This window comes from Lepidochelys kempii, chromosome 10 (genome assembly GCF_965140285.1).
Source record: "Lepidochelys kempii isolate rLepKem1 chromosome 10, rLepKem1.hap1, whole genome shotgun sequence".
In the NCBI taxonomy this organism is placed as follows: domain Eukaryota; kingdom Metazoa; phylum Chordata; order Testudines; family Cheloniidae; genus Lepidochelys; species Lepidochelys kempii.
Window position 1 is genome coordinate 55,533,471 of NC_136389.1, and position 15,083 is coordinate 55,548,553.

General features: G+C 41.8%; 1 protein-coding gene across 6 annotated transcripts in view; it reads left to right on the forward strand.

The window, feature by feature from the left end:
- APBA2 (amyloid beta precursor protein binding family A member 2) overlaps positions 1–15,083 on the forward strand; it is a 236,850-nt gene that overhangs the window by 166,674 nt on the left and 55,093 nt on the right. For all 6 annotated transcript variants that reach the window (XM_073303675.2, XM_073303676.2, XM_073303674.2 and 3 more), the window contains 2 exons: positions 11,826–11,906; positions 13,209–13,245. In XM_073303675.2, the coding sequence (XP_073159776.1) occupies positions 11,826–11,906; positions 13,209–13,245 (118 nt within the window). The remainder of the gene's footprint in view (positions 1–11,825; positions 11,907–13,208; positions 13,246–15,083) is intronic.

Sequence of the window (15,083 nt, forward strand, 5' to 3'; positions counted from 1 at the left end):
ATCCCCAATTTTTGCCCCATACCCCTAAATGGCCCCCTCAAGGATTGAACTCACAACCCTGGGTTTAGCAGGCCAAAGCTCAAACCACTGAGCTATCCCTCCCCCCTTTAGCCCAGCTAGCTAAATTTAGAGATGTTGGGGAGAGCAATGGCAGTGGGTAGCTGGGAGGGTGCAGGAGGTTTGGGGACAGTGAGTGTCTGCAAGGGGTTTGTGTGAGAGGTGTGGGGGGATGCTTGGTACTTGTAGGGGGCAGGGGCACCCCAGTTCTCTTCCCCCCATCCCCACACTTCTCTCACCCTGCCCAGCCCCCCTACCTCTTGCTGGCCAAGTCCAATGAAATGGGAGACCCCACTGTACTGAAGAGGAAGAATTGAGAAGGAATATATCAAGACAGGCCAACATTTTCCAATTAGGGCGTCTAGATAAAAATGGTTTGATTTTTAGAGATGTCGGTCCCTATCTTGCAATGGGAGGCACAGATGAAAATTGGACCGCTCTTGGGGTTGTCTACACATGCAGTAGCGCAGCTGAACCAATGTAGCTGTGCTGCTGTAGCGCTTAGTGAAGACACTACCTAAGTTGACCGGAGAGCTTCTCTTGGGCTAGGGTGATTTAGGGAGTTGAGACAAGGTATTCTGGAGGGAAAAGCTAGGATCAGCCCAGTTCTGTCAGAAAGTGAAGGCTGAAGTTTACATTGTGGTGGTGTTTCTATAGCCAAAGCCCAGAAATGGAGGAGATTTGGACTGACTAGTCCGTGTGTTATGTTGAGGACAAGGTAGAGACTCCATTCATGGGATATTCAGTTTAGGCACCTGTCAAGGTTCCTCCCCCACTCTGAACTCTAGGGTACAGATGTGGGGACCTGCTTGAAAACCTCCTAAGCTTACTTTTACCAGCTTAGGTTAAAACTTCCCCAAGGTACAAATTAATTTTATCTTTTGTCCTTGGAATAACCACTGCCACCACCAAACTCTAACTGGGTTTACTGGGAAACGTAGTTTGGACACGTATTTCCCCCCAAAATCCTCCCAACCCTTGCACCCCACTTCCTGGGAAAGGTTTGGTAAAAATCCTCACCAATTTGCATAGGTGACCACAGACCCAAACCCTTGGATCTGAGAACAATGAAAAAGCATTCAGTTTTCTTACAAGAAGACTTTTAATAGAAATAGAAGTAAATAGGAGTAAAGGAATCACCCCTGTAAAATCAGGATGGTAGGTACCTTACAGGGTAATTAGATTCAAAACATAGAGAATCCCTCTAGGCAAAACGTTAAGTTACAAAAAAGACACACAGACCGAAATAGTCATTCTATTCAGCACAATTCTTTTCTCAGCCATTTAAAGAAATCATAATCTAACGCATACCTAGCTAGATTACTTACTAAAAGTTCTAAAACTCCATTCCTGTTCTGTCCCCAACAAAGCAGCATACCAACAGACACAGACCCTTTGTTTCTCTCCCTCCTCCCAGCTTTTGAAAGTATCTTGTCTCCTCACTGGTCATTTTGGTCAGGTGCCAGCGAGGTTACCTTTAGCTTCTTAACCCTTTACAGGTGAGAGGATTTTTCCTCTGGCCAGGAGGGATTTTAAAGGGGTTTACCTTTCCCTTTACATTTATGACAGCACCGGAGTTAGACTGTTGTGGGCACTGTCTTCAAATTAAAATTTTTAAATGAATGGCCGGCATTTTCAAAAGGCAGTTACTAGAATGAGGTATAGCGTATAAACAGTCGTGCCACTTCCCCACAGTGTTCTGCCAGTATATTACAGATCCACACTGTGTCACACTCCTGCTTTCATGTCCTGGATCTCTGCTGCCCAAAACCATCTAGTTTTGTGGAGGCTTTGTGGTATCAACAAATATGCACAAGGGAAGATGAAAAGACTACAGACTTGCTTCCACATCTGACCATATCAAAATTTGAACCTATGTTTCCAGAATGCAGGGAAACAACTCTGTCATTTGCCTCATGAATAAATTTAATTTTGTGGTTTGCTGAAGAGTGCACATTCAGTACTGGCATCAAACAGAATAAGCTGCTTTTGTATAATCATTTGTGTTTGTTTCCCCTCTGTTGTAGACATGCTCAGTATAATTAGAATTGATTAATACTATCATTGCACTCCCATAGCATTTCAGAAACTAAATCAGCTCTGGGTATTTGTATTTCATAAAGGAAACCATCAGTGAGTATACTTTGGAATAGTCTCAAGCTTTGTTCTGGTAGCTCGTTTATTCAAGCAAGTTCTAATAAAAACATGCACGACTGACTGAAGTGAGCTATGCCTGATCATTCATTCAAAGGATCTCTTCCAAGAAGTCTAAAGTAGGAGGCAGTAAATGCACTGCAGTGTGTCTGCATTTGACATGTTTTTTTTTAGCACAGAGTTGCTACCCATAATGCCTATTTGTATCCAGCCTGACAGTTACTTTGACAGCTCCAAAGAAGCTCATTTAACTTCTACCAGGACCAGTCGTTTCAGATTTGAGTACAGGAGGACAAAAATTCAGTCTTTAGGATAATTGGATTTCTCAGGTGGTTACTGCTTTCCTATTAAGCAGAGCTGGGTGAAGAATGGTAAATCTGTTTTCTGCAGAGGATTTCAAGATTTTTGAAATTTGCTTTCATTCTGATTCAGAATGAAAACAAAACATTTTGAAATTCTCTGTGAAACAACTGCACAAAGCCAAGCAGGGCACCAGTCGGAGAGCTCGAGAACCTGAGTTCCGGCATACTGCCAAGGAACTGCAAGCCTGGGAGCTTTAACTTCCTGGCTCCCGGTTGGCCCAGCAATCAGGCTACTGAGAAGCTGGAAGCCCTGGGTCCCTGGGAGTCCAGCAAGCTCACAGGAAATCAGGAGAACCTTGCCTAGTGTTTTGGCAGCATTGTGTTGAAATTGACATGGTCCTTTGGAATGTTTCTATTTTGGTATATCTGGTGGAAAAAATGCTAAATGTAAATTTTTCTGACCAGCTCCACTCTTAAGTGCATGTAACATCAGGTAATACCATTACTCCAAACCATAATTCCTCCTTTTAGTTGCTGCTCTTTGGAACTACAGAAATATTTCTTTCCACTCTTTTCTGTCACTTCTGAAGTGTGCTGTTACTTGTTAGAAATTGCTATATCACTAATGGAAACAGTGACAGCAGTTGAAGTTGCTTGATGGCTGGCCATTATTGCATGATAAAAAAAACTTCAGCAGTCAGAAACAGTCTTCTTCAAAAGTCTGTGTTTAAATGCATCTTGGTAGATCAGATTACATTTGTCTGATTGACTGAGTTGCATAACATGGCTGAAATGGTCACTTAGTGTAGTCTAAATGCAGCATCTCACTAATGGTGTATTGAGCAGTTCTCATTCAACATCACCAGCATCCATTAGAGGAAATGATTTCATTTACATCAGTCACTTGGTTTAATAGAAATAATATCGCTGGCATGAAATGTTACACTATCAATGTCGCTCGCAGTGGCAATAAAATATTTTAGTTGCACCTTGACATTTCTTTGTCTATAAATGCATTAACATTTAAATGGTGGCAGCAGCAAGAGGCCATAGTCCTAGGATAACATTGTTTTCTTAAGTCATTTTTAGGGCTTATGGAAGGTGCCAGATTGACAGAACTGCAAGCTGAAATCCTATGTCTGTGAGGCAGATGCCATAGTGCCTACACTTTCCTTGCCTATCAGTTTCACACCTGTCCTGGAAAGACCACACATGTGGGTGAAAGGTTAATTAGATCCATGAGCTCACTCATGTCTTACTGTGTTTGCTGGGGCTTCCAGCAAGGGTGCTAGCTGGAACCAACTAGAGCCTATTTCTGTCCTATTGTGTCATTTAGATAAGAGGCTGGGTATTTTCTAAACTTAGGTTTCAAAATTTTAAGTATATAATTTTTTAAAAATTCTTTGATCTAATATTTAAACAGCACTGCATGAAGAGATTGTCAGGTGTGTATTATAAACCAAATTGTTTAGATGTGTGTCTTAAAACCTGACTATGGCTTTTGAACCTGGTGTGTATGATCTGTATGTTTGTGCACAATCCGTGTCAGGCCGTTACCACAATTAGTGATAATGGAAGGCTAATCATATTTTACTTGCCTATCAAAACAAATTCCTCTCCCAAATAAATTCTGAAAGGCAGCCAGACCTGCTGGTTTCACTAGAACTAATTCTTCAATAGGAGGAGCATCACAGAGTTCAGCAGGGCAAGGATGGTATTCAGGATAGTGAAGTTGCAACTGAGATCCTGTGGGAGGGTTGTATGGTAAAGTTGAGCTTTGTGAATGGTCCATGCTAACAACTTTATACTGTGTTAGGTAACCATAGGGAAAGCTGTATGAACAAAGTTCTATATGGGCTAAGATAACGCTCTCTTGCAAGAAGTGCCATGGGAACGTTAGTGACCACAAGTGGGTAGGACTTTCATTTTACTTCTTATCCCCAAAACAGCACTTCAGCTGTCTAGCGTGTGTTCTAACACGGTGCTGGACACTGGTTTGTTACTAGCTCAGAGGTGTAACCATGAACACCACCTCCTTTGGTACTCTGGAAATTCCTCAGATGCCTCCTGTGAAGTTAGGCACAATCCTGCATAGACCGGGAGAGCTGGAAAAGAGTAAGGCCTACTCGGGTATGGCTGCAGGCCATCATGAACAAGATTAGCCAGATCTCACTTAACTGGCAAGTATCATGGCATATTTTGAATGTTTAGGATAAAGATAACTATAGGCATTTCCACATGCAGAGGAACTAGAGGCAGGGAGAGGAGAGAAAAATTGCAGGTAGGAATTGGAATACTTAAGACAAAATTTTCAGAGCCCTTCAACCTGGCCAATGACATTTCCCACAGAGGTTTTTTGCACTATTTGCCCTGCTATGCAATTGTGCATGCAAAATATTCATTTATATACACAAATGCAGGTGGCAGTGCTTGCAATTCTGGCGTCCATGACTAAAAAGATGACCTGAAAACAGGCCCAGCTTTCAGCAGAAATTGCATACCTCATGTGCACGTGTTGGTGCACAAATCTGGGGTTCTTATGCAAACTATCTAGGTGGTAAAATGAGAGGGCCACGTGGTCAATCTCAGAGAAGATGCTTGGAAACAAATCTTCTACTGGAGAAGGCCCTACTGTCCAGCTTGTAAATTGTGTGCATTTTTACAATACAGTATTTTCCCTTTCCACATAATATGTTAATGGAGAGGAAGTGGAGAGCATGAAATTGCCCAGCCCTTCATCACAAAAGTATTTGGATCACAAGAAATGATGATTGGTTACTTAAAAATCCTCCCAAATTAACGTGACAGTATGGTTAATAGGAAATTCTCTAAAAATAATGCTCTGCCTATGTCAGCTGCTGAATAAGAAAGAGTTGATTAAGGGGTAAAAAAGCTTTTTTTAGCCTGTGTGTACAAACAGCATCAGTTTGTAGCAAAAGACATTGATTAAATATTAAGGACTCTATCCAGTGGAAAATATCTGTCACTTTCCAGGCTACATCAGGCTGCAAATGTTCCAAATGTTGGCTTCACAGCATGATTGGTAGTGCTGGAGACTGGTCAGCTGCTCTGTAAAGTTTGCAGGTTTGTTGTGAAGAAGGGGTATTGCTGAACTGCTAGGGTTGGAAGATAGTTAATGTGATAAATTCCCTATTCTAGGTAGGTCTACCACACCTTTCATGAATTATTACCCTAAAGATGGACACAGCTCTGTCGCCTCATCATGGGGGGAGGAAGAAGAATATTTAAGCTATCAGAACTGTCTTCCTTGAAGTTGGGAGTTTCTTCAGTTCTGCAAACCCTAACCGACTGCTGGTTTTGTTTTGTTTTTTGTTTGGCGTGAGGAATCTTAATTCTAATGAACTCCCTTCTGCTCTTTGGTTGACAGTGCAGCCTGCAGGGGATCTAGCTATGTGGCCCCTTTGGTATTATCCCATTTACCTACAGATAAAACCCTGCTTCCATCATTTAACTACTTGCAGTTAGTGTTTTGATATTTGGTCTGCCTGAGGTTCATTAAAGAGTGGGAGAAACTCAGTTTACCTGATAGAGGAGACTTGCTCATCATAACTATACAAACCCTGTATTTTATACCTTTTATTTAATCACACCAATCATGTTGCACAGCATAGCACTACGCTATTATGATGCTGTCATTTTAAAAACGTTTTGAATAGACTTTCAGATGTAGCAAGTTCAGCAGAGGAGGGCTAAAAATAGTCAGTCTGGTGGTAAGAGAGTATATTGGTGTCTTCTGTTTTGAGGAGGAGAAAAAGGGTATTCTTGCTGTCTTTCTGGTAAGTGCTTTTCAGGTATGCCTTTGAGGTTGGGGAACAGGAAGGGGGGAAAAAAGCTTAAGACAGGTCTATATAAACAAGCTCATAATTCATTTATATTTTAAATCACTTTTAAATATAAATATTTATAGTCATATTCTTATAGTCACCTTCTTCTGGATTGTTGTATGTTGACCAATTCTTAAATGAGGATATCTGAACTGGCTATCCAAATCCTGCTTTTGCCTGTACATATTGCCACTTTGGTACAAGAATGGGCATCTTACATGCCTAAATCCTGATTTGAGTGTCTGGATGGGGGATTGAGATATCTTAAGACACCTATGCAAGAAGAGTAAGTCCCCAATCTTTACTTGGTAGAACTTGTTCTCTTTAAATCAGACTATCTCTGACAAGTCTGTAGCATTGTAATCCAGTTATTAAATGAGTTATGATCATTGTAGATCCCAGATTTCCAGTTTGGCTGTTGGTCCTGTCATGTTGCATTAATGGTGGATAATGCTTTATAATAATCTTCAGTTGTAGATAGTTTCCTCAAATTTCATTTTCTAAGTATTATAGCTTTAGCTGTCTGTCACTTACTTCCAGTATCAATGCAAACTGGAAATTCTGTAAATTAACATTAAGAAAACAGGTGTATCCAGTAATGTCTGTGTTAGTAGTGGAATTGAAGGCCTTTTAGACTCTTCTATGGAGTCCTCCTGGAAAATCTAAATTCTAATATTATTTTAACATCTGGCTTGCGTTGGCTCAAAGTCTTAACCTGCTTTGCATTGGTCAACTGCCTTATCTTCTTCCATATAAATAAGACTACTTGCTTCCTAGCTCTAGCTGTGTATGAAATATGTGGGCAACTGAGCCTAGTTTGCACTTTCTACACAGTCTTGTCCTGTGACATCTAAATCAAAGGCTAAGTGTTTTTCCTCTTTGAGGAGGAGGTGGTCCTGGAGTTGTGGCAGCTCTTCTTCCCCACTCCTCCTGGAGAGGAGTACCTTTAGAATAGAGATCACCCCTTAGTGTTAATACTCTAGTTGCTGCCTCTCACCCTACTTGCAGGAAGAGCGTGAGGCCTAGAAACTCCTCAAACTCCTCCTCCTCTTTTCACTTCAGATTCCTCTGCCTGGTGAGTCCTCATTTCATCAATGAAGAGGCATGGGAGAGCACTGCTCCCCTAGGCCAAGAGGTAAGGAGAGGATAGAGTGGTCTCCTGTTTTTTAGCTGGATTGCTTCCCCCTGTTCTCACTGTCCCCCTTGCACCTGTATGTAAGACCAAACTCTGAAGATTGATCAGATATGGAACACAGCAGTTAATCAAACTGATAAACAAACAATGCAGGTAGAAGAATCATTTGCACCCAACATCCTGTGTAAATAAAACTGTGGAGTGGGACTCATAATTATTTAAAGGAGTCACTGGATAAACTGTAGTCTTCATGCATTGAGGCTAAGTAAAGTAATGGGATCCGAACCCCTGAATCTTAAGAGAAACAATTATTAGAGCTGGCCTAATAGTTTTAGTAATTTTAAAATAAAATTACTTGGCACCCCTTTTTACCCACACGAGGGTCCGTGATTTGCAGTGAAATCTTTGAGGACTGGGACCACTAAGGGACGTGCGAATGGGCAAAGGTAACACAGTGGGCTTGCATCCAAATGAGCATGGGGGAAAAATAATAGGCAAGCAGAGTTCAGTGGCGGTGCAGGAGGAAAAGCAGAGAAAACGTTAATGGGAGAGCAGAATGGGAGATATGGGCCATGGGGTCGTGGCGAAAGTGTTAATGGGGAAGGAAAGTATAGCGAATGCAGGAGAGGACAGGTAGAGAAAGGATTAATGGGTGAAGACAACAAAACAGGTGTTGGGGAGAACTGGCAGAGAAGGAGTTAACATTGCCTCTTTTGCAACAATTTGGCAAATTTCCTCCTTTCGCTGTGTCAAGGGCTTTGGGCTTTGCTTCCCTGTTTGTGTCAATGACTCACAATGAAATCACCTCTGAGAACCTCAGGTTTCCTCTCTGGGATGCTGTTGCTCTTCTCTCACCTTCCTGAACGGATCCACTCAGGTGTGTTCCCCATCTCCTGAGTGAATCACACAGCCAGTGCTGGGGGGCAAGACATGTTAGAGCTGTGCTGTTCAACCCTCTCGCCTGGGGCCAAACATGTTATTTGAGAAAGGTCAAGGGTCCAGACAGTCTGCCCTGTTACCCTTCCTTTTTGCTGAGCAGGCAGTGCAAAGGGAGCAGAAACCATTAATCCCATTACTCAGTCATGCCCAAGTCCCCATCCTTGCTGCCAAGGCTCTGTGGGCCTAGAGTCACCATAGAGAGTTCCTACACCTCGTGAGGCTAACTAAAGTAAAGTAAGAAGTAAATAAAGACACATTTATGAGTGCAGGTAATATATTGAATAGAGAGGTGGTTAAAGGATCTCTACAGGTTATGGATTCTGCATAATGGGATTCTGATCTCAGTCATAGCTTCTACAAACTAACATATAACATACATAGTAAATATGTGACCGCAAACATTAAAGGAATGAAGTGAACCCAAGGTCCTTTCTGAAAACAGCAATTTCAGGAAATGTCTACTATAAATAATTTAAAAATTAAAGAGTCTCATCTAAATGATGAAATAGTTAGATCTAACATTAGGATAGTATGGAATTGCATATGAAATTGAGCATAACTACCATCAAAGGGGATTTTTGTATCAGAACTGCATCTGACTGACTAATGTCCAGCTGTATCTTTTTATATTAGGCTTTATTTCTTGGAGTATATAGCCATCTCAAATCTAATTTACTACACTGAGTATATGCTCACCAAACCAATTCAGTGTTGTTCTAACCCAGTTCATTTGTTACATGCTGATGCATTTTTCAGTTCAGCCAGGTATGCAGTAATCAGAACTGACAGTCTTTTTAAAATAAATAAATTAAAAATTTTAAATGCTCTTACACATATTTGAGCCAACATATTTACTGTCATTTTTTTTTTTTTTTTTTACAAATTGATCTATTTTTAGTACGGTCATATCATTACCCCTGCTTAAAGCATTTCTGATCTAATCCCAGTATTTTAAAAATGATTTGGCTATGATAATTGTGGTGTTCTGAGACTGTGGATATTTGTTCACCCATATTAACGTATTTCACTGCACATCAGCACCTATTGTACCGTATTTGTTTAACCATCCAACATCATAAGATTTGTCTCAAACAGAAGAGCTGTTGTAGACATTAAGAGAATGTAGTCAGCTTCTTGACTATCATAGTTATGTACAGTATCTAGTTCAAAGTTGCTATAGAGCTTTATAAAGCTCCCCCCAGAACTCTTGATAGTGTGGGCAGTAGACATTTGTTTCCTGAGACTATCGTGTTTTCTTGGAAGGAGCCTTGGACTATGCCCTACCAAGTTGCCATATCTGAAAATCAAGCTAATGAGAGTGAGTTTAGAGGAATTTATGTCCCCTACAGTAGTACTACAGAGTCAAGTTTTTGCCCTGCTGACTGACTGTTATCCCTTTAGGGAAAAATTTGTCTCTGATTCAAATATACAAATTCCTTCTAGCCTACAGCTACATTTTGGCATGGAGGCGGTCAGAAAGCGAGAGGGGCTAAGCAGTTCAGAAATCACCTTTCACACTGCCACCTGGAAATAATAACAAACTGGCAATATTTTACATTAACATATAGCACTCTAAATCCAAAGATCTCAAAAAAGTTTACAAACCTTAATATAAAGCCGCACAACACCACTCTGAGGCATGCAAGTATATGTAGGGAAAATCGAGACACCGAAGTTAAGTGACTTGCCAAAAATTATACAGAGGATCTGTGGCAAAGTTAGAAATACTCAGTTTTCTAGGCTTCTAAGAATTGAACTTGAATCTGAGTTGTGTTGCGTAGCCCTACAACAATCCTTTCCTGGCAACTGAGGAAGAGGGTTGTCCCTTGTACCAGCAGACTGTCAGGGCTCCACAGCCTCTATCAGAAGTGGGGAAAGGGTTCTGCTCCTGAGAAAAATAGGATTACCAAGGGAATGATCTGAAATGCTTTGCACTTCCCTGGTGTGGAGCTTGAAGATTTTCTTTTTGAGTTGCCATGGCAGGCTGGAAGCCCTGCTGCCACTATGCCAGCATTCTCCTTAGGACTTGTGTGGCCTAAAAGGTTGTAGATATGATGAGGGGTGGGAATCTGTCAGAGTTATGGTTCCCTTTCTCAGATCTGAAACATCCATTTCGGTGAGGCCCCTCACCTCTCTCTTGATTTTTGCATGCCATTGAGTGCCCCCCACTCCCACTGTGGTCAAAGGGTGTTGAGGCCACTCAGCAACTTGTAGGAGACAATCTTCATGTTCAAGGGTCAGGCTGATGAGGGCCCTACAAAATCAGAATAAGGTGATAGGAAAAATAGAATCAAGCCCTCTTTCTTATTACTATAACACTCAAATTAAACTGCTTTTGTGACCTGGCGCTGGGATTTTAGCTTTCGTTTATGCATATTGTGTGAAATTCACCACTGTGCATAGGGCCATCATGAGTAGAGCCCTGCAAATCTGCAGGTATCCGCTTCATAGCTGATGCCGCTATCGACCGACCATTTTTGTGGATAGTGGATTGGATGCAGATACAATCACGCAGGGCTCTACTCACCCGCTCGCTGCCCCGCTTCCTGTCCAGCAGCTTGGGCCCCTCGGGCAGCACCAGCGTCCCCACCCTTGCCTGGCTCAGCAGCACTAGCTGCACTCCTAGTCCCGGCCCCGGGCCGCTGGTTCCTGGGCAGCAGGGCCCACTCCTGGCCATGGGTATTGGGGAGGGCGGGGCCCCGGCGCCCCACCCCTCCACCCCACTGTGATGCAACATGCACTGCTGCTTCCATGTGGCATCGCTCACGAGCCCCCAGGAACAGCACATGATGCGATGCCCTTTCCCCCCAGTCCTCCCGCTCCGCACTGCTCCTTCTCCTCAAGACCCCACCCCTGTGCTGCCCCTTACCTCCAGTCTCCACCCTCGCGCTGCCTCTTCCCTGCAAGACCCCACCCTCCGCTTTCTTCCCCTCCCTCCCCTGTCGTTAGCGCTTGTGAGACGCCTTGCTTCTGCAGGTGCGGATGTGGATACAGGTAAAAGACGGCTAGCGGATCACTGGTTGGTTCACGGATTGATCCTGGCGGATGCGGATCAGATGTGGATCCACATTTTTGTATCCGCGCAGGGCTCTAATAATGAGGCCTATGCATCCCTTAAGTCCCCTTAAGACCTATTTTGAAGACTTGAGAAGAACAATATAGACTTGGTTTATCTGAACAACTTTTGTTTCAAACACATGGTGGCGGCACTACGGATTGGGTGTCTTCCTTGAATGCAGATGACATTTTGGGGCACTTTTTTGCTGTCATTCTCTTACCATATCTTCAATCAATAACATTCAAGGAAACATCTAGCGTGATGATTATTTTCTTTGTGATTTGTTTTGGAGTGGGTTGAAAAAGGAATGAAAGTGTTTCTCTGATTCCTTACAGGTGTGCAATGGTTTAGAACAGCCAAGGAAACAACAACGTTCTGACCTAAATGGACCAATTGACAACAATAATGCACCAGAGGTAAGCACCTTAGGCTCCTATTCTCCTTTCTCCCCCAAAATTTCTCCCCATCATGAGCAGCAAATATTTCATTAAATGGGGAGGATGACCTAATCTCTCGCTCGCTCGCAAGAGCAGCTTCCATGACTGCATGTTTCTTGCAGCTCACAAAGCTTCCATGAACCAGTAGCAGCAGCAGTCACTTTTTATAACTGCCCATTTTATAAACACAGCCCTAAAATGTTCAGGTGATATAAGTATCAGCGGGTAGCCGTGTTAGTCTGTATCCACAAAAACAACAAGGAGTCCAGTGGCACCTTAAAGACTAACAGATTTATTTGGGCATAAGCTTTCATGGGTAAAAAAACCCCGTCTTCAGATTACTCGTTGTTCAGGTGATATAAGGAGACTTCAGAAATTCTTGTTTCTGAGGCCACTGGAAAGTAAGGCAACATCAGAATGTGCCTGGTTTCCTCTCCACCTCTTTCTTATGTGAAATTGTTGCATTTGGAGTCAAAGGATTGCTAAAATTCCTGAATAATATCTCTGTGAATAATCCCTACCAACTGATCCACACATCACATCGTTCACAGCTGAAGGCCCAACTGATTCACAGCCTTACAAGTGGCCTCTGTGGTGAGCTGTGCACCTGCTCAGTCAGATGTGAAAAAGATGCTGTGATAGACACCAGAGATGGGCTAGTGGCACTGAATAATGGAGCAAAGAAGGAGTCTAAGAATGCAGAGTGAGGATGTGCTTGGGGCCAGACATGATGCTTAAAATCTGAGGGGTCTGTTATCTAAAAAGCGCACAAGGGAGTTATGGTAGTAGTAGCCTGTAATGTATATGAAGACTTGCACACACAAAAAGCCCTCTTCCATTATTGGGGAAATTAACCCCTGTATTGGAGACATTAATGCTCAAACTGGCATAACATTGTTAGTAAGGGAGTCTATGAACTGACCTTCCATTGATTAGTATTAAAGTAGCACCTAGGGCCCCCAACTAAGATAAGGGATTATGCTAGGCACTGTACCAACACAGAGGGGGTTCCAATATAGACCAAGACTCTAGTTTTGCAGGGTATTTTTAGTATTTTATTTTTTTAATTACAGACCCATAAAATTAATGGTATTTAAAAACATTATACTGTTTAAATAGCCGCCATGTAAAACTATAAGAGAAAATTAAATAATTTTAAAGAATTCAGTGTAAAAATGGATCTTTCATTATATTAAATATAATAGAAGTTATCCTTTGTAATCTGAACTTGATTTTGCTGTTTTGATAGTTATACAGTGCATTATTTTTACTTCCCAACAGACAAAGAAAGTGTCTTCATTTCCAAGTTTTGTTGATGGTAAGTAAATTTGACTGTATTCTAAGGTTACAGAAGTATAAAACAATATACTAAAAAACCCCACCAAAAATCCAAGATTTTGCAATTGTAAAGTTTGAGTAAGAAACAGGCATAATATATTTATGCACAACATATACCTTATGTATAAGCTGGAAAGCTTCTCACCCTGCTCTCAACAGAGCATATATACAGTGAATAATGTTCAAACCTATCCCTTCTTTAGGTTCAGCTTAACCGAGTTATCAGTAAAAAAACATAATGTAAATTTCAGCCTAAACTTTGTTCCCAAACTTGGCTGGTCCTTGAATTTTCTCTGCAGAACAAGTCAGTCCCAGACTGTAATTCACTCTGCTCCTAACAAAGAGTCTATCCGCTGTCATAGCTTGGTTGGAGCTAATTGAATCCATGTGAGAGTTTGAATTGGAAGTAATGACACTGCTTCCATGCACGTTCAGACAGCTGATAGAGGAAGGCTCAACAGAGGAGCCCTGCATCCCTGTGCAGGCTCTTAGGCGGCCATCTTTAAATATGCTGGTCAATTTAGCTTCGTTATTCACATTGTTCCTATTAAATTAGAGAAAATGTCTAGCCTGATTCAGTAAAATATTTGTATATATGCCTAACTTTAAGCACATAACTTCAGTGTGACTACTCAAAGTTAGGCCTAAAGTTAGGCATATTAGGCTTAACCACTTTGCTGAATGAAGGCTTTTGGGTATCACTTTAATAACTAGCTTAAACACTGGCAAATTACATTAATAGACTTTAAAATCAAAAGGGACCTAATGATGGTCTAGTCTGACCTCATGTGTAACACAGAAGGTCAGATGATTCCTGCATCCAACCCATGACGTCTGGTTGAGCTAGAACATCTCCCTTAGAATGAATGTCATCTACACAATCACTTTCTTGCATAACAATCATATTTTGATCACAGTGGATACAAGGTTCACTTAGTTGCATCCTTTCTGTTTATCCTGATCTTTTCCAGACCAACAACCTTGATTTCTTTATTAAAAGATTATCTTTTACTGGAAAGAAAAAAAACAACAACTAACACTCATCCTCTCGTGAGTTTTGAGTTACAGAAGTAATAAATATATGATACTCACCTTTGCAGAAGACAAAAGGGAATTACAGTTTTCAACTGAAAAAACACCCACTTGTCAGAACAAACATGCATATTAAGGCCTGATCCTAAAAGGTTGGGTATCCAGTTTAAATGCTGAAAGATGAGCTCTTCAGGTTTGTATGTTGGTTTGATGAATTTCCCTGCAGATAGCTGAAATATCGTCTCAAACATGATTTGTGAGGATTTTACTTGTTAATTCTATTATGCTGACACATACAGTTCTCTCCCCCATAGATCTTAAAGAATTCAATTTTTAAGACCAGTCCTTCCTCAAGATCAATGTATTTTCATTTAGAAATATATACTTCTTGGGCAGACTTTTCCCAGATTCCTGATCTCACTGGCTTGAGCAGCAGCTTCTGTTTTCAGTAGCTTCCTTGAGAGACAGTGCAAATGGTAAGTTTAAAGGCTACCTGTGATGGTTCCCAGGATTATCCAGGGCTGTGAGGCACCTCTCTAGCACCTGCTGTTCCTATGAGGAAGCCTTGTCTGTGCCTGCTAGAGGTCAGCTCCCTGACACCCCCAGCAATAGGCAGCACAAGTGATCCCTTCAGCCCATGCAAGCTCTGCTGTTCCTCTGCAAGTCAGTGATAGGCACACTGTAACTCCTGAGCGTCCTTCTGTAATGTCCAGCCCCTGATACTCTGGACACTCACAGAAGTATTAGACCCACTGTTGCAAAGGAACAGTATGTTGCAGCTTACCA